Source organism: Abrus precatorius, unplaced genomic scaffold (assembly GCF_003935025.1).
Source record: "Abrus precatorius isolate BTA unplaced genomic scaffold, Abrus_2018 Scaffold6, whole genome shotgun sequence".
Classification (NCBI taxonomy): Eukaryota; Viridiplantae; Streptophyta; class Magnoliopsida; order Fabales; family Fabaceae; genus Abrus; species Abrus precatorius.
In genome coordinates, this window is record NW_020874406.1 from 7,734,980 (window position 1) to 7,759,169 (window position 24,190).

At 31.9% G+C, this 24,190-nt stretch overlaps 1 protein-coding gene across 1 annotated transcript; it reads right to left on the reverse strand.

Annotated features, from left to right (window-relative positions):
* Positions 1-11,823: 11,823 nt before the first annotated feature.
* LOC113869007 lies at positions 11,824-21,672 on the reverse strand. The gene is made up of 9 exons (XM_027505085.1): positions 21,250-21,672; positions 20,549-20,746; positions 19,947-20,044; positions 15,117-15,204; positions 14,824-15,027; positions 14,039-14,292; positions 12,799-12,889; positions 12,491-12,704; positions 11,824-12,361 (listed from the first exon to the last, which is right to left on the reverse strand). The coding sequence occupies exons 1-9, from the start codon at positions 21,436-21,438 to the stop codon at positions 12,150-12,152; spliced, it is 1,548 nt and encodes a 515-aa protein (XP_027360886.1). The 5' UTR covers positions 21,439-21,672; the 3' UTR covers positions 11,824-12,149.
* Positions 21,673-24,190: the final 2,518 nt, after the last annotated feature.

Consider the following 24,190-nt stretch of genomic DNA (forward strand, 5'->3'; position numbering starts at 1 on the left):
TAATTTATGAATGCTTATACTCACTTTTCCCTTATTTTGTAACTTTGTTATGGATGCAAAATGAATTGTGGAAGTGTACCGTTGTCCCGAATCAATGCATGACATTTAGTATAGGGGCTGAGAGATGGGATTATAATAATGTTAATCAAACTAATATGTTTACACGAAATGTTATTTTAACAATTATTACTATCAATAATTCCAATATTGCCCCTATTGTCATGTTAGATGCAATTATCCTCAAGAAACAACCTTTCTAGCAAAGTCATTTTATGCATGATTTGAAGCTCAGTTGATCCTTCAAAATCATGCACAAAATAGACACTAGTCAGTCACCTACCCTATGATAATAGAAAAATTGTTATACATAATTGCTAGTTTGCATCTTATGCATACATGAAAATTTATTTTAAAGATATTTTCATGATTCGTATAATGTTAGCTTTCAAATCAAATTTGGATATCATTTCCCTTACTTACAGCGTCAAAACTGTGTTGCCTGATACTAAACTTTACAAAAAAAATGTATTAATGAAATCGCATGGTGTAGCAACTTTCCTTTCAAATTCTAGCAAAACCCATGCATGGAACATTATTGACTAACTATATTTCTATGTTCCTTGTATTATCAACTTTCTAACAAACTATGAACTTGTTTTGGACCTCATTTGTCATTGCAAAGAACAAGAACAAGTAAGCGCATTCTCTTTAAACTTTGACAAAGATTGTTTTGCACAATTGAATACTAGAATTGATCCACACGTGGGAAAAATCATGTGGGAACATCTTTGGAACCCTTAAGACGTTAGCTTTCAAAGAAGACCAGTTGGACTCAATTTGGATACTGACTCGTCCACTAATGTTCTAAACTTTGTGAGTATCTCAGTTTTAGGCTTTGTTGTAAGACAAAAGCCTTGCTTGGAATTTCTAGAAAAATCTAAACTCCAAAAGTGTAGGTTAACTAATATTGCAAGTGTTCTTTTAAGTCACAACATCCTAAAGATCCATCCCAAGTCCATTTTGGACAAGTATACCACTATTACACTTAATTTGGTTGAGTGTCATAAATTTGTGAAATATGAACTATTGAAGGTCAAGTACTTGTCATGAATTCTATTTTGATTAAATTGAATTACATACCTTATTGTTTGGCACTTATAATTAGTTACATATGTTTTTCTCATATATAGAAAGCACTTAAGCACTTTCTCACTTTTCATAGGACACCAACAGTCACTTCTAATCCGGTAAAGGAAAAAAATGTTTCCAGTTAACTAGTAAGGAAGTTAAAAGTACATGTGAAAGATGGAAACCTTGTTTCAATGTCCAAAAAGGAAATCAACACTCACCTCTTCAACATGCAAGAATGGGAGCAACTATTTGGTGCAACAAAGTCGCAGCTTAGTTTCTAAGAGGAGAGAAAGTGAAAAGTTTGTTCTTTCTTGCGTGGAGAGGGAAAGGGGTTCACTCTTTGGTGATGAGTAGTGGCAGTTTTGGGCCAATGCTTGCCGAAAAAATTGAAAAAACAGTAAGGACTAGAACTTCTACCACTACACTACATTTGCGGGTGTGTATGACATTTGGAAATCAAATATAATTAAGAAGTTCCTAAATAATCCAAAGTATTAAGAATAACCATCTGATAGCTCATATTTTGTTCCCACATTTGTAGTGTTATTGCATCCTTTGCATGACTTTTCATTCCCTTATTTCTTCCATTTAATATGTTTTTTTGCATTTATCTTGATAATTAGGAATTTTCGTAAATACTATACTTTTGTTCATATTTTCTATTCTGACCTTTGGTTACTAATTTGACCATAACTTTTTCTGTAGGTATTCTTTTTGGCTGATTCTTTTTGCATTGGATTCCTTACTTTCGGGGCTTTAATTTGGATATTTGGATCGTGCTGTTTGGAGTACGAAGCTATTTTCTACGAATTTTAGAAGTTTAGACTTTTAGTTGACTATTGTATAGTTTTTATTTTGCTTTTGTTTTGCAGTTCGTTTGTATTTAATTTCGGCCCAACTTTGGCCCACTCAGTTTTTGCTCTTTTAGGATTAGTATTTATAGAGATCAGGGGCTGATTGGGGAGGACTTTTGATTCATTTTTTCATTTTTCAGTTTGTAATATCTTTCCCGCTTCTAATAGAATCTCTCATATTTTTTACCATTCTTCTTCTTTTCTTGCATTTTTCCATTTTGAATTCGTATACCTTTGCAATTACAACTGAAAGACGTTTAAGATTCTACAAAATCAAGATGATTTCTGCTATGTTCTCCCTTCAATTTCATTGCCAAAGTCCAGATCGCATTTGTTCAAGACGTTTTTGATGCTCCGAGTTTGTTTTCCGATCTCACATTTTTACGATTGTATAGAAGCATTGTTCGATTGAATTGTGCATTGTTCTTAATCGTATAACAATCAATTGATTAATTGTTTGTTGTGCAGAAGAGATTTAAACAAATTCGATTTTCATTCAATCTTAGTTTTGGATTTTTGTGCTTTGGATTTCATTTTAACTTTCGGTTCCAATTCTGTGCAATTTCGTTTTCTGCATTTTAATTCTCTGCGATTTCATTCTCTGTAATTTCATTTTTTGCATTTTAATTTTGTAATTCAGTTTCTGCATTTAAACCCCAAACATACAACCTTTCATGCATAATTGAGATTAGAGTAATGTGCAATTGCATCCTTGTGAGATATGACCTAAGTTGCTCCCTGAACTGCATGTTTTTGTGAGGAATTTAGTAATTTTTGATACCACTGCGACATGGCTATCACCATCTTTCAAAAAAGTCAAACATATATTTAAAGAGAAATTATTTTAATAAAATAAAAATAAATACTTTTATTTCCAAACTTCTTTAATCAAAATAATAAAATTTTGTAAAATACATTAAATTATTTTTTAAAAAGATAAAATCTCACTACACACATGAATATAGAAGAAGTAAAAATTAGGATGTTACATATATACTTTTTTATAATTCAACATTTGAGAAACTTGTTACATGATTCTAACAAGTTTACAATTTATAAAATTACACTCTTTTTCACTTTTGTTGAAGTTTTTTTTTTTTTTTTCAATATAAGTTGTATATATAACATTAATCTTATTGTTAACCTGTTAAATGTATAATATAAATCTTGAAATGATGCATGTATGAATCTTATTATTCTAAGTATGTTAGTCATCCTTCAAATTTCACTTAATGTTTTGATAATTAGTAACAAAAAACTAAGAGTGATCAAATCCAAAAATTATAAAAGACAAACAAAACTAACCTTTAATAGTCCATTGATTATGTATTAGAGTTTAGATAAAAAAAAAAGAAAATAAATTAAAAATAATTTTTTTCTAACACATGGAATATTATATAAAATAAGAAATTATATATAGTAAATTTTATTAAAAGTTACACAAGTCAATGTAATTTAACGCAATTATAATTTTTAATAAAATTTTATTATATATAATTTATTTTCTTATCTTGTACTATATTATACATATTAAAAAAATTAATTACAAAATAATCAAATGTCTGTGCATTTTGTGTCATTTTATTAGTAACACTTTATTAGTAAAATTAATACATTTTACTTGAGTGTTGTAATTATTTTGTAAATTAAATTTTCAAGTCATGAGAATTTTCTACACTGTTGTAAAAAATATCATAATGCAAAAAATAAATTTTAAAATATTTATCATTAAAATTTTTTGTCTCACTCTTGAGATGGACATATTCAATGTATAAAGCCATTTTTTACTGTTCCAATGAACTCAAGTACATTACATTAAAAACTAAATACTCAAATTAATTTTCAAAATTATTTAAATTGGTCATTTTAAACGCTAAAACTTTAAAAATTCTTTATCAACTTCTGACATTATAAAACATTTTTTTGTCATTTTTTTAAAAGCAAAACATCAAAGAAAAAAGAAAGTAATTCCTCTTTCATTAACTTGGGTTACTTTACAAATAAAACTTTTAAATAAGTAATATAATATTCTCTAAACAAAATGTGGATTTGCTAGAACACAGATATTGCCTGACAATACATTCTTTTCTATGGAAATAGCAAAAAATTACCTAGAACCATAAAGTTTTAGAAATCTACAAGGAACGATTACTTCATATGGGTATTTGGCAACGAGGAGGACGCTCTAAATGAGAGTTTTCATAGAAAAAGTAAAAGGCGTTGTTATAAGGTTAAGCTAGAAATTTCTGATCCTCTAAGAACAGCAATTTATTCTCTGCTTCCAACTTTTTGCTTTTTCCGTTCGGATGTTGGTGAACTGTAAAAAAAAGAAAAAGAATTAACAATGCCATATTTATCAACAAGTTTATGAAGTCATATAAGGCATAAAGAGTTTTCCAGCCCATTCAATTTAGTCCCCGTTTTCCATCTCAAATCCCTTGAAACTACAGTTTCAAATGAACATGGTCACAAATCTATTTTAATGTTTTGATTTAGATAAACAAAATAAACACTCAAAGGCAATCATGCAAGATTAAGTCGACACTTTCCTTGTGCTAATGTTATTCTAAATAATCCTTCAAGACAAGACTACGAGGCTTAATTCTTTTGTACGCAAAAAATTATCATGAAATTTCTTTTTTTAATCTTGGTCGTTTAAAATGTTTCAACATGTTTAGTACATCCCTTTAGAGTGGTAATCAAATAAAATGTGTTTTCCTAGATTTACAATCGATTACTTTATATTTTTAATAGATTAGATTGCTTTCTAATGGATTATTTAGAGTGTGCTAATGGTTTACTTTGGTCGCATGTGACCATTTTCTTTTTAATCCATTTGCGTCGTTTTTTAACCTTTATTAAGTTCTAATTATGATTTTATTTCTTTATTACAATCGTTTAATATCATATAAAAATCTGCATTGGAGGTTTCATATGTAGAACAGAAAATTAGACAATTCTAAAAATCAATGAGTATACTCATTGATTTTTCTTGAGTGATTTGCATAATGCTTCAAGTAGTAGCACCTCATTTTTTTCTGTGTTATGAGACTTATTGTATTGAGAGGATGAAACATTCCTTTAAATATTAAGGCGAGGTATCACTAGAATTTTCATCTTTAACTTGTACTGATAAATCAATTTGAGTTCTTGATTTTTTTTTTCTCTTTATTTTCCTACATTATTTTAATTCTTTGCATACATTGTACGGAACACTATCCTGATTTTCCTATTCCAACTAATCCCTACATTTTTGTAATTAACAAAAACTGTAAAAGGTTTTAAAGCTTTTTCAAGGATTACCCACCAAGTGTTCAATAATTTGTTTGTAAAATTTTTTAAGTTCCCTAAAATACTTTTCAAATATCGTACAGATTTTCTTAATTAAACATTATATATAAAATGTTTGTGCTTGCGATTTGAATTCCTGAGATTTAGAACTGAATTCCACTCTCCCTATTCATTGTGAATTGAAAATCATACATACCAGTTGCAAGTAGTTAGATAATGCATGATTACTGATTAGTTAAGCTATTTGAATAGCTGCATTTTCTAACTTCCAATGAACCTTTATGCAGCACTTGTTTTGACAGAACATCTCAAGGCAGAGATAAAAGATTCATCCCTTATCCCTGATATGGTGAAGTCTACTGCTTTTTTGGATGCTTGCAACCTCTTAAAATGTAATAACGAGGTTGATGCAACTATTGAAGAGCTAAGTACAAGCATTGGTACGAATATACAAACATTTCTTAGAAGGTATGTTTACCAAGCTCACTTATGTTTACGATACTTCCCCCAATACAAGTGACACAAATATACTAGGATCGTAGCTAGGGGATTGAGTGGCTTCCTCGTTCAACGAAGCTAGAACGCTGAATCGGGAGGTACCAGGTTTGCTTTCCTTGTTTGTGAAACTCCTTTTTGTCCCCCCGTGACATGTCTGTACGCAAGCTGACTTCGTTTCTAGAGCCTCTGCTTCTAGGGTTCCGAGTGACTAGCATCCAGGGCCCAAACGTCTCTTTCGCCGGATCACTTTTCGCACTGTTCGACGGTGCCGGGGACGCCGTCGGAGCTGGCGTCGGTTTCGTTTGTTTCGGGTTCTCAATCACCGTGGTCTTTGGTGGACTTTTTGAATGTTCTCCTTCATAACTGGGTGAGAGCATACTTCTTTCCGATGCCCGTACCGGCCACACGAGAAAGAGATCATTCCGAGGCCTTAGCTATCAAGGAACATTATGCATCTGAAATTTGGGAAAAAGTATAAGTATGTTTTAGAAAGGCATAGTACATACGAATGGCTCGAATCATTTTAAGGTTGAATTTATTAGCCAATTCCTTATAGCCTATCATTTTTGCACGCTGAATGATCAACAGTTTCAAGTTAATCAGCATGTCCTGCCAAATTTTTCAAATTTTGAACATTAAATGGTTAAGAATTTACATGAGAAATCAGTCTAAATCAAAGGGGCACACCCAAATTCATCAAATGCACACAACATAGCTAGATGTGACTTGATCTGGTCTACTTTAGACTAGTTTTGCAAACATAACATGGTCTTTAAGACAGGCTCTATTACACAACCACTCTTTAATGAACTAGATACTACCCAAATATTTTGTTTTCTGGGGCTCAAATTTTTTTAAAAGAAATTAAGTGTTATTAAAGAGAGAATAGTAAAATTACCATTTTTTTTTTGGGAGGGGGCAAAAGAAAAATCCGGAGAGTAAAAGGAATATTAAAAGGGCACCAAACCTGTCTAATCCTTCAATATTAGAGATGAAATAACAAGCACAGAAGAGAAATCATAAATGCAATTCTATACCAGATAAACTAGCAAATCTGAATTCTAAAAAATTGCAAGAACTCCTCTCTAATCACATGTACAAGCGCAATAGGACAGTAAAAATAGCATACGGTTACCAAAAAAACTTAATGCTCCTTTTTAAATTCTAATATTCCAGGCACCCTCTCCAAATCAAACACACAAGCACAACAGGACTCTCAAAATAACATACTGCTTCAAAAAGCTTATGCCACCCTATTAAAGCCACCATTGAAATTAAAACAGAGAAATTGTTTCACAATGAAAGAGATATTCATCAAACACGCACAAATCTTATTCCAAAGAAGGTATAGAAAAAATATCACTTTAATATTATACAAATAAGAGGACTTGTTATTTTGTTAGCCAAAATAGTTAAAAACCTTATGTTTACTTTATTTCAAATAGATTCCTACTATTAATTTTCTTTTCAACTCTTGAGGATATTTTATTTTCACCTCTTGGTAGTTTGTCCATCCACCTATCCTCTTTAATAATATTATTCTTCTATTAAAAAATGCTTGGAGTGTAATGTCTGCGTTCTTCATAAATCTGAGCATGAAACTTTGTACTAAACACCTAGAGCTCAAAACACAAAACTAATATTATCTACACCGACTATATAACGATGATGTGACATGATCCATAAATTGAATGGACAAGAGAGGAGACTTACAATCTGTGTCTCTGAAAGGGGGCAGAGCCAAGCAACATCTTCAATCCTAGTCTCATTATTTTTATCTGACTCAACCACGCTTTTCAACCTTTTCTTCAAGCGTTTGTCCTTCATTGGATCAAACTGAGGATTGTGAGATCTGAATTCCTATTGAAAATTCAATCAAAATAAAACAAATGTTAGTTAAAAATCAAAAGGATGAAAAGCGGAGCTATTGTCAAAATACAAAAGCATAAGGGTGTTCGTGATGCAGCTCGCGGTTTGGTTCAGTTTTGAAGCCTAAAGACCAGCCAAACCAATCATAAAAAATATATGCAGTTTGGTTTGGCAGGTTGGAGTCTAATATCAAAACTGATCTAAACCAAACTGGTTAAATGCAGTTTGGATTGGACTTGTTAAATTGGTTTTCAATTTTCATACACATGTGTAATAAGTTATATAAAAAACACAAATACAAAGGAGAATCAATCATTTCCTCTCTTAATAGACAATTATAAATTCCCAATGCTTTTCTTCTTGTCCATGATTTGAAAAACAGAACTCCATAATGCAGGAACACTATAAATATGGTTTAACTAAAGATATGTTGATGCTGGCTAGTGGATATATTAGGAGCTAAGAGTGTGCTAAGAATATGTTAGCAAACTTTTTACTAAAACAAATTGATGAATTTCATAAAATAATCTCATAGTTTAATTACATTGCAATGATGTCTCTTGTTAATTAATTATCTCAACAAAGCCCTTTTGAGAATTTGTAAAGCTGGTGTGAAGATGCAAAGCCATGGAACGTACAGCAATATAGGATTATACTTACAGAGTTACAGGTTCTTCCTTGATATAACCAAAGTGAATAGATCCTTTAGTAAACTGAGTTTAGGCTGCTTGAGTGCTGATACAAGTTACAATAACCAATATGTTTAAATCAACTTGCGTACCCAAAACTTTATCATATAATTGAAACCTGACAAATAATCAAACATTAATACGGGACCCAAATAATATAAAACATGTATCCAGAGTCTTACTACAGCAGTAAATCATAGAAAACTAAGTAAAATACAGCTTCAAAGAGAGAGAAATGGTAACAGACACAGAGGGAAAGGAACAATATCTTTGTTATAAGCTAGTTCATCCAGATTTATTAAACCATCTATAATGTGTGATAATCTTTCCATGAAATCCTAAATTTTAACATGTAATAATCTCCCAAGTGTGATACCACTACTATATCGTTATGCAGGCTTTAAAAACTCATACTTGTTATTATTACTTGTTTATCTCTAAAAGTCAATGTAAGCCAACTGACCCTAATACACCAAATCTATATAGGACATTACAAAATTTGGACACAGTTATCTTATAACGCAGTCTTTAATAGCTTGATCCTTTTATTATAAAACTTCTGCACAGAATGAATGCACTCAGATTCATTGTTTCCACATCTACCACCAAATTTTATGCAACCATCACATTTGACTCCATCAACACCAATCCACTCAAACCTCAAATCCTTCATCTAAAACATTTTCTACATTCAAAAAATCCCTGGCAGCCACTTTAAGAACAGGAACATTGATACTATTGTTGCACCCCAGAAGATTGAAATTAGCTACATCAGTACTTAACATCAAGAATGCATCACTAACACCATCCCCTGTGGGACACTCAAAAACTTTTGAAGAATCAAAACTAACACCTACATTTTTTTACTGCATAACTTCATGTTCATATCTTACTGTCTTATGCATGTTGTGCAGAAAAAATTTCTTCAAGAAATTCAATGAGTTAAAGTTGTGATATTAACTGAATCAAGCACTGCTAAATTTAAAATCTTAAACAGAAAATCATGTGCCTGCTATCAGATTTAAAACTCTTAAACAGAAAATCATGTGCCTGCTATCAGATTGAAAACTCTTAAACAGAAAACCATTTTCAAACACAAAATTCATTGTAAAATGTAAGAAAAAGAGAAAAAAAAATGCAGGAAGAAGAAGAATCAACTGAGCCTTTTTTAAATGTGTTGGTGCTTGTTGTGAGTAAGAATATAAATCAAAATTCAAATCCAAATCCAAATCAAAATCAACAATGGTGAAAAAGAAACCCAAGACGAGAAAAGGAAAAAACCTGAGTGCTTATCAAATTTATGCCACGGTTTGTGCTGCTTTCTCCATTCTCATGAGATGGTTGACGATGGTGTTGTGAAGGTGTCGAGCTTGACGGGGGTGTCGTGAAGGTCTCGAGCTTGACAGTGGTGTCGTGAGGGTAGCTTGATGGTGGTGTCGTGAGGGTGTCGTGAGAGTAGCTTGACAGTGATGTAGCTTGATGGTGGTGTCGTGCAAGGTAGTTAAAATCCCGATTTGAATTGTAAAATCCTACGATTTTACGATTTTGGAAGTCTCACCGATTTAAATCGCGATAAAATTCTGGTTGAGTAAAATTGTTGTAAAATCCCAATTTAAATCGTAAAATCCTCAAATCGTGGGATTTCACGATTTCACTTCGATTTTGAAAATTCCTCGCAAAGCCCCTTTTGTTGAATCCTATTGGAGTTGACGCCTCTTTCATATATCTTCTTTTTATGGAATCCAATTTGACTCTAGCAGCTTTGAACCCTAACATCATTGTCAACATTCAACAGTCCTTCTGGTGCGGGCAGCCTGGACTGCAACTAAACCCAGCAGAGTGCTACTGCTCTGAGAGTGCTACTGCTCTGAGTTCAAGTCTAGTGCTGCTGTTTTTGCTTCTTTTATTTTTACGCACGTCGATGCATTGCATTCTTATGGAATAGATTTGATTTGTGAGTGCTATTTGTTAGTGCTTTTACTGATTTGAAAGTTTTTTCTCCTATTTTATATGAATTTATATGATATATATGAATTTTATAAAATCTTACGATTCCATTTAAAATTTTATGATTTACGATTTTCACTCTCCTTTGCGATTTAACGTCGTGAGGTAGCTCAAGGCGATGCCGTGAGAGTGTTGTGAGGAGCTTTTTATGGCTTTTTTTCATCAAGGGAGTACAAAAAACATCAATATATATAATGGCAGTGTAGACTGTAGAGTATAGGCTCACAAATTCTAATCATAGCCTTCCAAAATGGAGATGGTGTTACTTTCAAGCTGAATGGCAAAACATTCCACTGAAAATGTGCATTTGGAATGCAAAAGGTTGTTTTGGGTTTGTCTCTTGGTTCAAGGCCTAATTGCCTGAAAAACTGACTTCATGTCAAACTTTGAAAAGATGTGGGCATTCTTTATATATGAATAAAGGGTATAGATTTTTGGCAGGTAAAATTTATCATCCTTAATAAACTAGTTGAGAGGACGGTAGTCTACTACAAATTTTTTATTTGTTTTGGTCAAACTTGTTTTGATCTTTTATTTACATCTATATTGTGCATGCCCAATCACAGGTTCTTGGTTCAATTAGTCTTGTTTGATCAATTACTGACACTCTTTTCGTGTCTTGCTTTCAATTTTGATAGATTCATTCCTAGATAAGTTGCCTTCATTGAATTTATATTTTCATTGAGTTTGAAAGGTAAGGTGACAAAAATTTCTTCTCTTTTCCATACAAGATTTGGATGTTTGAGAAGATCATGGCTATCAACACAACAATTGAGAAGTTTTTCTTTGATTTCTTCGTATCCAAGGAGAACTTCTACTAGAGAGAAGAGCTTGAGAATTAAATTTTCGGCTTGAATTCCCTCCCGATGTTTTAATCCATTTGCCAAAACTTGTAACTATTTGTTTTCAATAAGAATATCTCTTCCTATAAGAATAAGATTTTTTTTTTCTAGGAAAATCTGATCCTATAACTTTACTTCATACTTCATATGATGCAATCACAAAAAGAACTTTATTCTAATTTTAGACAGTGTTATTAGATCAATTGTAAAGATTTCTAACATGATATTTGGTGTGAAGTAAATGAATTTTATCTTTTTGTTATCTTATTTTATCTATATTAAAAACATGTCAAATTGAATAATTTTAAAAAAATATTGAAACACTTATTACCAACTTTAAGTTTTAAGAAAATAATTTTTAAAACTTAAAGATTCCAAAAAAATTATTTTGATCATCCCACTGTTTTTTTAAATTGTTTTTTTTTTAATACCATTGATAAACAACCATTTTTTGGGACCCAACCGAAGTTTCAAATTTCGAAAATAAATGTAACCATGAAATCATAAAAATTATCCTAAAATGTCTAAAGATACATGCTTAAAGTCTTCATACTTTATTTTCTTAAAATCTAACTTTGTACAATTTTAATGAAATTCATTAACGAGTGCGTTGCATAAAACGCTATCGGTCGTATTACATCACTAAAAATGAAAAAATTCATATTAGTTATGTAACCATCAACTACATCCAACTAAAATTACCACATAATAGTTAATAATTAAACAAAAACGACTAACATGAGTGTGCATATCTAAATCTCTTCATATATATGACCGACTGATTCGAGGGTTCAAAGAATAGAACTGCTGCAGGAATCAATTTAGCAGGACAAATCTGCCCCAGTTCAGACACTACTACAACCGAGTAAGGTTCAATAATCAATGCACGGTCCAAGTACACTAACCATAGTTTAGGGGTATCACTTCTAATTAAACTCTGACTATTTACAAATAGGAACAAATAGTGTTCAAGCAACATTCATAGAGGTTGAAAGGAGAACATAAGCTAAAAATTGCATGCCGTCCTGGATTTTGCATATTGCTGTGGTTTGATCAGCTCGAAGGTGTTCAGAGAAGGCACTGGCTTTTTCCTGGACTGAAGTCCGGGGAACAGCTCTGTGAGACTCCGCAGTAACAGCTTTAATGGCAGCTTGATAGGCCTCAGTTACATCAGATATGCCTGATAAAACATCACAAACGCCAAATATTAAATGTAAGTCAGTAAAAAATAATTGATATTTCTGGCATATTATAATGGGCATAGTTAGTTTATGATGGCAATAAAGGCTGAAAGCAACGGACAGCAAACCTGTAATAAAACTGTTGGAAACTGTTTCCACATATCCTATCATTGTTTGGGCATTCATTCTTATCATATTAGCTTTAGCAGTAACATCATCAGGCCACTCCAAGTTCACCTTATCATCATCAGTTTCTTCCTCAGTTTTGTTGGCACGAGAAATGATGGATTTGCCAAACAGTAGAAGTTGAGACACCGCAAAACAGCACATTTCAGATAGTCTCTGCAAAGAAAAGCAGCACTTGTTTATTCCCACAACAAACCTTGTGTTAAGAAGAATAAATTTTGCCCACAAATTCCATCCTATTTTCACATACATGAACTCCCTCAGAATGGAGAGATTCCAATCTTGCTGTAGTTCTCTGAATTATATCATTAGCAGCTAGCCCAGCCAAGGTGTTAGTGAAACTGCAATAAGAAAGAAGCATCGCATATAGTAGAAAAAATAATGAAGAAGGCTTCCTTTAACTATAGATGTAAACAGTGAATATAATTACATGATGACAAGAGCCGCTCAAAAGACCAGGAGCACAAAGTGGGAGGGGGTAGGAAAAAAGAATACATTTGTTAGTCTTAAATTTGGACTTGGCCTAATTCAACTTGCTATCTCGTAAAGTGAAGATTGCCACATTCTTTATAACCTCTAGTTTGGTCTCATCTATAGTTGACATGGGATCTGAAGTCTTAACACCTCTTCCCTCCTCATGCCTAAAATTGAACAACTGGAGCCTAGAAATTGTAGGAACTTTTTTAATTGCACTGTGAAAGCTGTACTGTGGGGCCAGGTTGATTTTCTTTTTCTTTTTGCACTCAAAGGTGAGCCAATATTAAATAATAATAGGCTTTAATACCATCTTAAATTTGGACTTTAGCCTAACTCAATTCCAAAATTTAACTTGTAAGGTGAGGATTGTCTTAATTTTTATAAGCTCTACTTTAGCCAAATTTGCAGTTGATATGGGATCTCTCAACAGTTAGAAATGTAATATAAAACCATTCATGAGTCTTCACCCAACTTAAACTTTTGGGACAGTTGACCCATGACATGGTTTTAGAGCCACTATGAGCAAGTGGCAATTGTTGCAGCCACTATCCTTCTAATAAAATGTTGAATTATAGCACAAGTGATCCTGTGCATTATCTGCACTTCAAGCCCAGCAGGCTCAAGGGGCATACTAGAGAACATGTACTACAAAACCATCCATGTGTCTTCACCTAATAAGCTTTTGGGATAATTAGTTCGAGACACTTTTAATGGCGTGATAGACAAATACATTCAAACTTGGTTTGCTTTCACTAATCCTTTGACCGTAAGTACATTTTGTGTATCAAGCCTGCATTCAAACATTCAAATTATTCACATCATAGAGATTTTCCAAATCCATACCATACGTCCACACCCTTGCAGATATAACTGTAATCATTTCCCTTTTTTCTTGGTATATACAACTGTTCCATTTTAGCATATAAGAAATGGACCACTTTAACTCTCAAATTAATGCAAAATGCTAAGTGAATAAAACATCAATAATGAACATATGGAACCAGTTATATTACCCTGCTGCCATTTCAGCTGCCTTGCTGACACTTGAATCATGTAAATTCTTCATCTCATCACTGCTTCCCTCATTTCCTCTCTTTATCGTCTTTCCTTTGTTTGATTCAACACTGCTATCAATTTCAGTACTCAAATTAAAAAGGTGTTGGACCTCTTTAAGCTTCCCATCATATACAGACTTCTGTTCAGCCGATAACTTCACTTTTCTTCGGTTAAATAACAAGGCATAATGACTAGACAAAGCCTCCAATTCCTGAGTATTGCAAATGAAATGACTTGTAAAACTAAATTATAGGGATTCAAGAGAAGGAGGACAATTAAAGAGAACTAATTCTTGAATAATAGAGAACAATATAAATATATGGTATGTAATGTGTTTCAAAATACAATGTACTAACCCCAAGTTATACTAATATAAGACTCTTACTTATAAATGAAATAAGTAAAGAAAAAAATAATGAAAAATGGAAATTCCTTTAAGAGATTATCTTTTGGGTCTAGGTTCTTTAATATCAGGAAACCACTTTGGGTCCCCAAATTATCTGAGTTAAGTTAGATAAATTCACTTAAGAGGACAAAACTCACCCAAAGACTATTGTTTCAATTCACATGAATTGGATGCAAGACCTTGTTTAGGAGAATCAAGCACTTTGCCACTTGGATCACCAAGCTTTCGTTCTAAATTCTAAGAGATCACCTAAGATACTTTAAAATATTCAATTGTTTACAAGATACAAAAACAATATTTTGAGAAATTTTCTAGATATTTTAACAATAAGAATACCTCCAACTGCTCTGGACCTCCATAAATGTAAAAGCATCGATCAAATGTCACTTCCTCTAATAATTGATCCTCATCATTTTGTTCTTCACCTTCTTTTTTATCCTTCTCAACCTCAATTCCGGTTTCACTGATTAACAGGTCCATCGTCTCCTTACCAACATACTCAAGCACTTGCATTCCCTTTGCAGTAAAAGCTTTTCCAGTCTGTAACGCAATGAATAGAAATAAGCATGGATATCTGTTACAGGAACTATTGATAAGGAATATCAAATGAAGAATGATATTTTCCAAACCTCTAGTAGGGAAGGTGCATTGGCACCTGCAGCTCCTGGTCCGTCATGCTGTGCAGATCCAGCAAGGTTTGAAGCTGAATTCTCAAGCCTAAAGAAACATTATTCAGGTTAATAGCCTTTAAACACAAAAGTCTGTTGTGTGACAGGAAACAATCTTGTCCTTTATAACTATACCAGAAATTTGGGAACGTGGAGTTATCTATAAGAATTGCCATCACATATAACTAATGAAGTAGGTGTTGCATGTATGTGGTTGGTACTATTACTTTAGTGTGGCAAAAACGTACAATGTACTTCTTTCTCCATGTCCTTATTTACAATATCCACCACAACCTTTTTCAGGTAGGGAGAGTTATAAGCTAGTTCATAGTTGTTAAATATATGCAAGTTGTAGTACAGCCACATTAGCACATAAATGATTTAAGTAAGAGAATATGATATTTAAATATTATTCATTTTAAAATAACAATATGCAAATAAAAAATTAATATACAACAAAAAAAACTTAAGTTTCATTTAAAATATAGGTTTTGTTAATATCAAACATGGACTGATTTTAAGCACCAAAAAGTGGTAAGATTTTATTAAGGATTTATTACTACTTTTAGGATGCTTAAACCGTCAGGACTTCACATTTTTCTTAAAAAATAACTCATGGAAATCGGTCACAGGCACAAGCATAAAATGAACATGTCATGGGCCCCTTAATGACAGAGAAAGAAAATTACATCCAAGTTCTAACAACATTCAAGAACATCCAACATGGTCATGGCAGATGAACAAGGCATGCAGTAAAACCTAAACAAAAAACAGTAAGCTGGTGGTTAAGAGCCCACAGCCCAAAATAAAGATGCCAAAAAAAGTATCACATTAAGAAGACACAACCAAGGCATATATGCAAATTGAAATCCAAATTACCCAAAGAAGAGAAACATAAGATCAGAACTTGGAGAAAAGAAAAGAAAATAGAACAGAGAAGATAGCAAGCATGTTAAGTTACATCTGCCTAAATGAGAACAAGCCTCTACCAGAAAAACTTATCCAATGAATGAAAACAGGTCAGAACCAATGAAGGAAAGATGAGGGGAAGGGGAGTTTATTTAGAGAAGAATTTGCACAATTATTGGATGGGAAGCATAATTTTTCTCTTAGAAATGATGGCAGCCTATTTCAGCTTAGCCATAACAAAGATGGCAGCTCTCCCCACACACTATTTCAAAATGCCTCACCAAGCATTTAGCAAGGCACAAGAAGGGTTAACATACGACTACACACTAGAATGATCAGAGCAGCCACTGTTCACAACCATAAGCTCAAGTACAACCACAAAAAATGAGACATAAGAATGGCATATCTTATAGTTATAACTGAAATTGCAGATTTTCTCTTTGATTAGGTGAAATTTTTTCGGTATAAAGTGGTTCAAATTAATTTCATTAGGCATGTTGTATTTTATTAATATAATGACTTTTGTAACTTGCCAAAGTGGCACCACAAAGGAATTTATAAGCCTTGAAACTTATATCACTTACAACCAAAACAACAATCAAGCCTTATCCCACAAGATAAGATCGGCTAGGTAGACCATATGATGTCATTGAACTTGGTCAAAAACCAAATTTTAAGAAATATTATTAATCAAAAAGTTTCTTCTAATAACTTCTTCTAAAGTTCTTTTGAGTCTCTCTACCCCTTTTTATTGGATTAAAAGTCATGTCATCCACTCTCTTCATTGGCACCTCCAAAGGTCTTCTATGCATGTGATTAAATTATCTTAGACGGTTTTTCAATCATCTTTTCCATCATAGGTGTTACTTCAATATTCTCATATATACAATTATTACTTTCATTATAGGTGTTACTCCAATATTCTCATGTATACAATCATTTTTTATCTTGTCCTTTCTTGTGCGACCATTCATCCATCTTAAGATTTTCATTTTTGTCACTCTCACTTTTTTTTCATGTTGTTCATTTAAGGTCTAACATTTATTACCATATAGGATAGTTGGATGATAAAACTTTTCTTTTAGCTTGATAGGTATTTTACGGTCATAAATAATTTTTGATATCTTTCTCTACTTTAACCACCTAGTTTGTATCTTTGAGTAACATCTTCATTAATTTTTCCATCATTTTATAGAATCAATTTCAAGTACCTGAACATAGAAACTTATTATATAATATCATCTCCAATTTTAACTTCCAACACATGATCCTTATCTTATTTTTTACTAAACTTACAATACATATACTCTATCATATTTCTGCTCAAGCAAAAACACTTAAATGATTTAAAGGCTCCCTCCATAACTTAAGTTTAATATTAGTCTCTTCTTTTGAATCCTCAACCAACACAATATCACCCACAAAAAGCATGCACTTAGAAATAACATTGTGTATTTTACTGGTAAGCACATCTAAGACTAGATTAAACAAGGGCTTAAAGTAAAGCCTTGATGTAAGCTTATTCTTATTGGAAAGTCCTTAGATATGCCTCCAGAAGTGTTCACACATGCAGTTACCCTCTAATATATGTCTTGTATAGGCCCGAATATATGTTTTGTAAACTTCTTTTTTTTCTAAAGTCTTCCATAACACTTCTCTTAAAGAAAGGGAATGCACTATCAGTTTCAATGTCTCTATGTATTATTATTAAACTAGAAGACTCAACTATAGTCATCCTAAGTCCTAACCTAATTAGGTTCTCAACATAGATTTGAATTTAATTTTGATAGCATATGATCATGTATTGAGAGAAGTGTTGTGAAAGATTTTGGAAAGGAAAGGTGTTTGTGTGGCTTATTTACGAGTTATGCAAGATATGTAGGATAAGGTAACCACAAGTAACGTAGTCAAAATTGCGAGTTGGAGCAGAAGATTGAATGAGTTTTATGAGCGTATCCTGTGCCACTGTGGAGCACTTCCTAATTGACAAGGAGTGGAGTGATGCTCCAAGCCTCGAAGACATTGAAATGGACTGGATTGGCCCTCCAAAACAAGTTGACCCATGTGAAAGGCAGGCTAGGTCACACAACTTAAGTCTTAAGGAAACCTATTTTTTTAATCCAATTCTGTTTGGCCCCTCTTTGGTACCCAACTAGATCCTCTCTTCTCCTTCTTTGTTTGGTTCTCTATTAACCAACATGATGTACCTCTTCCCTTTCTCCCTACCAGTTGAACCCCTCTTCCTCTCTCAAAACATCAAACCTGTATCTGCACAGTTTTTGCTTGTTCTTATCTTCTCTACTTGTTTCTGGGTGTTCTTTGTGTTGTTGGCTTGCCTCTCTGCTTGTTGCAGCATTGGCTTGCTTGTGTTGCATGCTCTTCATATCTTCTTTTATGCTTTAGTTTTGAGTTGCTTTTGTTTTGCCAAAAACTTATGTGATTTCTAATTTTTCAGTTGTATAACATCTTACGAGTTTAATTAAATTTTTGGTGTGATTTAAGGGATAATTTTGTTAATCTTTGTTATTATTTATGCATATGAATATGTGTGTGTGCGTGTGTGTGTTTAAATATAATTTTGCATTTTTATTGATTCTTATGATTCATGCTACGATCCACTGATCCAAGACCCCCTCCCATTCCAACCTTGAAACCCAGTTTTGACAACTTTGGTCTTTCTACCTTTCTTTCTTTTTCCAATAGAGGAAGAATTTTTATTAGAGACGAGTAAATAAAACTGAGGATAAGATATGTTTTAAAAGTAACCAAAAACTAAAAAGTTGTTGCCCATGTTACTCACTTATAACTGTTCCTTACAGTTGAATATAAATTTAAAAATTGTAAGCATTGAATAATACACAGTGAATTTCAATTTTTCCAAATATTCATTATTGGCAAAAGAGGTACTTTGGACCACATTGTCTAATTCTGTTCCTCCTGTCCTAAGTGTTTGAATTTGGTGCTTATTTTGAAATAGAAAGGAACAGCTTCTGTGGGTAATGAGTTAGTTTCCTCCCTGGTTAAGTATTGACTGTGCTGCATACAAATAAAGTTGGGAGGGACATACTCAAAGGACAATTTATAATGGTGCATCTGTTGTATATGCAAGTACAACAGCATGGAAATCTAGGATACAGGTTAAGATATATGTTGAATTGATTATTACAAATATTTTTATGTATAATAATAGGAAAATGCTAAAAGTTATGAAGACTTTAGATTTGGACCACTTCCTCTGGCTTTTTTCACTAACTGATTTACTATTTTCTATTATGTAAAGACCCTTAACAACCACATTTAGAATCAAGCTAAAAATGGTTGAACTTGTAAGATGGCTTTGATGGAAACTGCAGCAGTGAATTACCAAAACTACAGAGTAAATCCATATTCCATACATATCAAAGCACCACTCCACCCTCTTGACCAAAATATAGACATATTCTGTCCCATAAGCGTAGAAAGTTAGCAAGGGATATGCTAAATTCATCTATCCATATCACTCCAATCCTGAATGTTGGGAAGTAAAGAATCAAAAAGAGCATAAGCTCAGTGCTGGAAATGGGGTAATGTGGTGGATCAATAAACATAAACAAAAAAGATAGGATCCAGAATAAATGCAATAAATAGAAAGTAAGGGTAATCTCAATTGAGGAAAAATGGTAAACTCCAATGTAAGGTGAGGACTGATTTATTAACTACACCATAACAGGATTATCCACAATACACTTGTTACACATTTTCAAATACCATAGATGCTTATTTCCGTCAAAATATCCAGATATCTCAATCAGAACAATGATTAATAACTAGACTTGCAAAACAACCTCCATGTTGGTCAACATAAAAATTCCAAAAATAGAAAAATGAAGCAATGAATTATACCTGTGAACAAAATCAGAGCCCCCTCTCAATGCACTTCCTAAAGCACTCCATGCCCCAGAAGCAAAAGTCTCCACTGAATTATCAAAAACCTTCAAACCCTGCACACATAAGGAGCAAGGCTTAATGCATATAAAGTATAGACTGCCTAAAAGCATAAAATTTGAATCCACAAATACAAAACTATTATTTCTCCCTGATAGAACCGTGCAACAACATTAAACCATCAATTGTCTCTCTCAACAATGTCACATATAATCAGTCAAGACAAACGTGAAACAAAAACAAGTCTATATAACCTATAAGATACAATACAAGTAAAATAAAAGTATAAGCTAGAAGCTTGATTAAACACTAGTTTCAATCATCACTCAGCAGAAAAGATACCAATGCAAAAGACAAGCAAAGGGAATTGTGAATATGAAATTTCCATATTTTATAATTCATTGCAAAGACTTGAGAACAAATCAACTTAACATATGTAGATTACACATTATTCATTGCTCTTATATATGGAAATGCATTAAAGAACTACCATCTAAATTGCACATTAACATCCTACACCCCCCCCCCACCCCAAGAGAAAATTTTCCTTTTGCGCTTGCCTGGCTAAGCAGTGAATCTTCACTGGCTTTCTCCAATTTATCCAGAGCAGATTTTCGCAAATTGTCACCCTCATTGCCACTTTCCTTGTCAGCTGCAGATCCTTCAGCCACTTCATCCTCTTTGGGGGATTCTGAATCTTCGGCACCATGTTGCAACTCAGCAATGCTCTTTGATGCTGTCTCTGCAACTGCAGCAGCCTGCATTTCAAAACACCATTATTCCAATAATTCAATATCTTCCTAAAAATCCTCCACAACAAAACAATTTCCAAGATATTAATCCCTCAACTTTTTCATTCAATTTTGTCTATTTTAAGTAATTAAGATAGGATTTATTAGAAACATATAGCATTAATCTCTTTCCACATACCCATGTTGACTCCAAGTAACCTTACATAGTTTTCTTCAAAAAATAACTTCAAAAATAAAATAAAATCTACATGCTACGAATGAAATCTTTATGTTGAACTTGAGGATTCGACGCGAGCAAACCCCACTATCAGCTAAATTAGTGACAAATTAAAAACAATTGTTGATTCAAAACACACGATAACGCCAATTACATAAAAAAAAATTATATCAACAATATAGGAAAAGCCCACATTTATCGAGCATAAATTAAAAAAAAATTCACTGATTGAAATGAATGCATTGGATCGCAACCAAAAGCGACAACATATTCATGTCGTTTCGAAACTGACATTCCGAGAGATCTCTTCGGCGGCGACAGCGGCGGCCTTCTGAAGATCAGTGAGAATGGAGAGGGGAGAAAAGCCCCACCGGCCCCAACCACCGCCGGTGGCAGTTGCTGGCGGTTGAGGATCTTGTCGTTGTTGCGCAACTTCCTCGTCGTCGTTTTTCTTACTCTCGGACTGCGTCTTGTCGTCCATTTGTTTTTGGGGATTCCGATGAGAGTTTGTTTTTTATTCTTCGGGGATTGACGTTAGAATGAGATTATTGTTCCTTACGCAATAGATTTCGATCTGTTGGGTCCATTTCGTTTTGGATTAGAGGATACAACTGTGTAAGCAAAGCAATATTGCAATGCCAAGCGTCGTTTTCGAGGTTTTAAGCGTACCAGCAACGGAACGAGTCGACGTCGTTTTTACGTCACATTGCTCTTTAACGAATCGAATTAAGTTTATGCTTATATCTAATTATGCGTTTTGTGGGTTCTATGTTTTGATGTACTACTTGGCATTATTAAATATCATTGTAAACTTAAATGCATGCATAAAAATTCAGTTTAAGTTTATAATTTATTATAATTTTTATTATTGACAGCAATTTTAGTATAATATATACTTTTTATTAAAATTAATAATAAATATATAAATAAAAATGAAATGTATCATAAATAAAATATATGAAAAATAATTATATTCAAGTTGTTTACTAATTTTTCATAAAATATATTTTTAATATAGTTTGTATAGATTTTTTCGTCTTTTTTTAGTATAATAACAGTAGGGATGGCAATAGGTAAAGTACCCGATGGGCACCCGCAAAATTTACCCACAATGGGTAGGGTATTTACCCGCTATACGGGTACAGGTATGGGTGTGGGTAAAAACCCGTAAATTTTAATGGGGATGGGTGCAGGTGTGGGTATCTAAGTACCCACCCCACCCCATACCCGCATATATATATATGCTTAAACTTTATTCTATAATTATGAATTGAATTTTTGTATTATTATATTACTTATGTGAAGTTATATAAGATTAATATAAAAATATATTTAATAATAAAGTAAACCAAAAAATTTATTTTGGTTTATATTTTTAATAAAAAAATTTATTTACTATTTTATATCATTTAATTAGGCTAACACAATTTAATTATTACATAGTTAATATGAGATTGACTTTTTTTAAAATATTATTTATATATGACACACATAAAATATTTTTTACACAAATATTTTTATTAATAAAATCATATTGATGATTAAATCATAAAGTGAATGATAAATAATAAATATATTATAAATTTTACAATCACCTACTATTACCGTAAACTTATTATTTATTAATAATATTTAAATTTTATTTTTATATTTTAATTTAAAATAATATTTTTTTATGCAACATATGTATTACAAGCACAACTATAATCTATTGAATCTAAATAATATTATTCTTACTATTTATTCACATTCAAAGAAGTTTTTAAAAAGATATAAATATAAAAAAATTATTGTTAATTTTTATTTGTTAATTTTTTTAAGATAAAAAAGTATAATTTTTTTTTAATATACACGTATATTTCTTTATTATAAAATTTTATTGTAACTATTTATCTTTTATTCAAATTTTTTTAAAATTTATATATATTATAAATATTTAATTCACTAAAATAATTTTTTAAAAATTTATATTTTTGATAAAATACTTTCGTATAGTATATGAGTTAAAAAATACTAGTATTAATATATATATATATATATATATATTATATTTATTATTTTAATTAAATTATTATTTTTCTTACACTTTCAAATTCAAAAGTTAAAAAAAATATTTTATGTATCAACTTTCTATCGTTAGTATTGAACTTCTCTACTCTAACTTTATTCGCATTCTCAATGTCTGTCTCACTAAAACTTAATAACTATAAAATGTTATTCATTAGAGTTAGTTTTTAATGCCGTCACAAGAGGTTACTAAGTGATCCCACACGAAGGGACAACCATTGTACAGATCTATTTCGTTGTCGTTCTGACATTACCAATCAATCAAATCTCACACAAGATAGGATTATCACTGACAAATAACTTGTGTGTTTAATTTTGCTTATTGTTTCTAAGAATTTTAGTCTAGAAAATTATTATATTAAGATACATTTAACATTTATGATCTTTGAATATTTGTTTTTTATCTATATTTGTATCTTATTCGACAACTACATATTGAATTTTTGTATTATTATGCTACTTATGTGAAATTATATAAACATATTTTTCTTTATAAACATTTTTTTCTCAAACAAGCGCGAGTAATGGGTACAAGACGGGTATGCGGGTACCCAGAGGGTACGGGTATGGGGATTAATGTTCATATCCACGCGGGTATGGGTCCAGATACGGGTATTTTTTTAAAACGCGGGTATGGGGATGGGTACTGTAGTACCCTACCCATACCCTACCCATTGTCATCCCTAAATAACAGAGCTAAGATATGTTAACACTAGATATTGAAATTAAATATTTATATCATTTAATAACTTTTCATATCATATAAAATTGATCAATTCAATCATTAATTTAAAATTTTTAATAAAACATTTTTCTTTCTATATGTTACGGAAATTGTCCACCAAGTTTGCTAAGCCCATTTCTCTCCTTGTTCTTTACGGTACGTTGAAGAGTTACATTTTGAGATAAGTTTGTTAAAAGCGGGAAAAATTAAAATAAAAAAGCTAGTTCATTGAATTGAATATGCAGTAAAATTAGTTATTAATAATAAATGTAAAAAATGGAAAATATAGATAATTAATTTTTTTGGTCCAAATTTTAAAATTTAGTTATTATATATTTTTATCAAATTATAAATTTGAATTTTACTCTTATTTAAAAATACTTTTTATTGAATAAAATAATATAAATTAATTTATTAAACCCCGTGGACCAGACAATAAAAA